A 2,014-nucleotide genomic window follows, 5' to 3' on the forward strand; every position below is an offset into this window, starting at 1 on the left:
TTCATATAAGCCCTATTAGTAAACATTCTCTCTATCTGGAATATCATCGTGCCTATTATTTTTTTACAAGACTAGTACGTCTGTTTCTCGTCAGACACTACAGTTAAGCTGGTCAGCATTCGTTCTGGCGGCACCCATAATGACGACTAAATTCTGAGATCTGCGGTACTCTAATGACTGATGACTATAATTTCTAAATGATGCTCGATTTCCTCTGTGTATCTGTGTAGCTTCGTCTCCCTCATAGCAAGTTGAAGTGTGACTTCTTTTGCCTTATAGTTTGTATCATTGAGACTATCGGAAAGATCAGGCTTGAGGTCTTGTTGACTTCAGAAAAAGGATGACTTTCGGATGTCAAAACTCAAGCACGTTCGAGGCTTTTGCTCTGCCTTGCGTCCCCAGCGCACTCGCTCATACCCGAGAAGAGTTGAATTTGCACTTCTATTTCCCCGGCGCCCACGTCCCCCGGCCAGTGTCTCGCGGGCGTCAGTAGTAGCCGTAGTTCGCCACGCGGCCTCGTCAGAACTGGGTGGTGCTGATGTAGGTGTTGAAGGCATTGTTGGTGGCGATGTTGATGGCGTCGGAGGCGGAGTGGGTGATGGCGTAGGTGAGCGCGTCCTTCGGGAACTCCCCGGGCGACGCGATGGTAGGTTGGCGCCCGCCAACGTTCGGTGACGAAGGGAGTGGCGTGGCAGCGTTGGGTGTCATGGCATTCGGCGTCATGGCGTTCGGCGTCATGGTACTGGGTGTCATGGCATTCGGCGTCATGGCACCGGGTGTCATGGCACCGGGCGTCATGGCACCGGGCGTCATGGCACCGGGTGTCATTACGTTGGGCGTCATGTAGTTGGGCGCAGCGTGGTTGGGCGTGGCGGGGTTGGTGAGGTCGGCGTAGGGGCTGGAGTCGTAGAGCGCGTGGTGGGAGATGCACGGCGACTCGGTGGCGGAGGTCTCGTAGGCAGGGTCGTCCGGCACGATGCTGTAGAGGACAGGCAGCGGCGACGGAGGCTTCCCGCGGTCCTCGGGGGCGTCGCCGAGGCCTCGGCTGGGAGGACACCTGGAACGGAGAGCGAGAGAGGCGTCAGGACTGCAGAACATCGATAAAGCCTGGACACGAGAAACTAAATTCTATTCCTACCAAGATTCTTTCTCTCGACACGCGTTTTGGCCTTACCTCACGCACCGCCTGACGAAGACGACGATGCCAACCAGAGCGAAGATGGAGAGAGAAAGAGAGAAGAAAATAATGGAGTCGTGTGTGTGGCTCCTGTTCATCTGGTGGGGACCGACCGGCCACGTTCGCATCTGGGGAGAGAGGCTTTTATTATCTCAGGGAATGTCAAGGCTACAGAACTATGCTGCTCTCACTTATTGATGAGAAATTTTCGTGTAGTTTGTTCTGGTCTTTCAGATCCTCTCTTTTTTATAGAAAATATGATTTAGTTTATGATATGTGTTCTTTTCTTCATTATTATAAAAGCATGTGGCAACATTTGTAAAGTATGGAATAGTGGTTATGAATACCATTTGAATCAAACTTAAATGACGACAGAGACAGATTCGTTATCAGCAAAACTCAAGCCACCAAATATGATTCTCTGGTAAAATCTAAAGGGTTTAGAGATGAATGAAAATTCCTTCACTAAGGTACTCATCGCATTCATTCACAGTAATTACACAATGATGGCTAGAAAGGAATACTTATCAAAACATGGCTCAGCTGTTGCAACAGAATAATGTTACTATCATCTGGCGTAAGGTTTAAATTGACATAAGCGACATTATTTCCACTGTCGACCAGGGTTGTGCTGTGGGATCATAGTCAGCCCTGTTACCTTAAAATTAACATATTCATTCATATTATTACCTCGAAATTCAGATGTGACCCTATTGCCACACTGTTGCTATTATTTCACCACCCATCTTCATCCTAAATCATCACTTTATCCTTATTTTATCCTCACTCACTACAATCTTCCTCATACTCATCATTACTATCCATTACTACGAAGCA

General features: G+C 48.5%; 1 protein-coding gene across 1 annotated transcript in view; it reads right to left on the reverse strand.

Moving 5' to 3' along the window:
* Positions 1-402: 402 nt before the first annotated feature.
* The window catches only part of LOC119586465, a 12,832-nt gene continuing 11,220 nt past the window's right edge, over positions 403-2,014 (reverse strand). The window contains exons 3-4 of the mRNA XM_037935198.1: positions 1,175-1,305; positions 403-1,057 (exon numbers count right to left, since the gene is read on the reverse strand). Coding sequence (XP_037791126.1) covers positions 520-1,057; positions 1,175-1,305 — 669 coding nt within the window. The 3' untranslated portion in view covers positions 403-519. The remainder of the gene's footprint in view (positions 1,058-1,174; positions 1,306-2,014) is intronic.

Source organism: Penaeus monodon, chromosome 21, assembly GCF_015228065.2.
Source record: "Penaeus monodon isolate SGIC_2016 chromosome 21, NSTDA_Pmon_1, whole genome shotgun sequence".
Lineage (NCBI taxonomy): Eukaryota > Metazoa > Arthropoda > Malacostraca > Decapoda > Penaeidae > Penaeus > Penaeus monodon.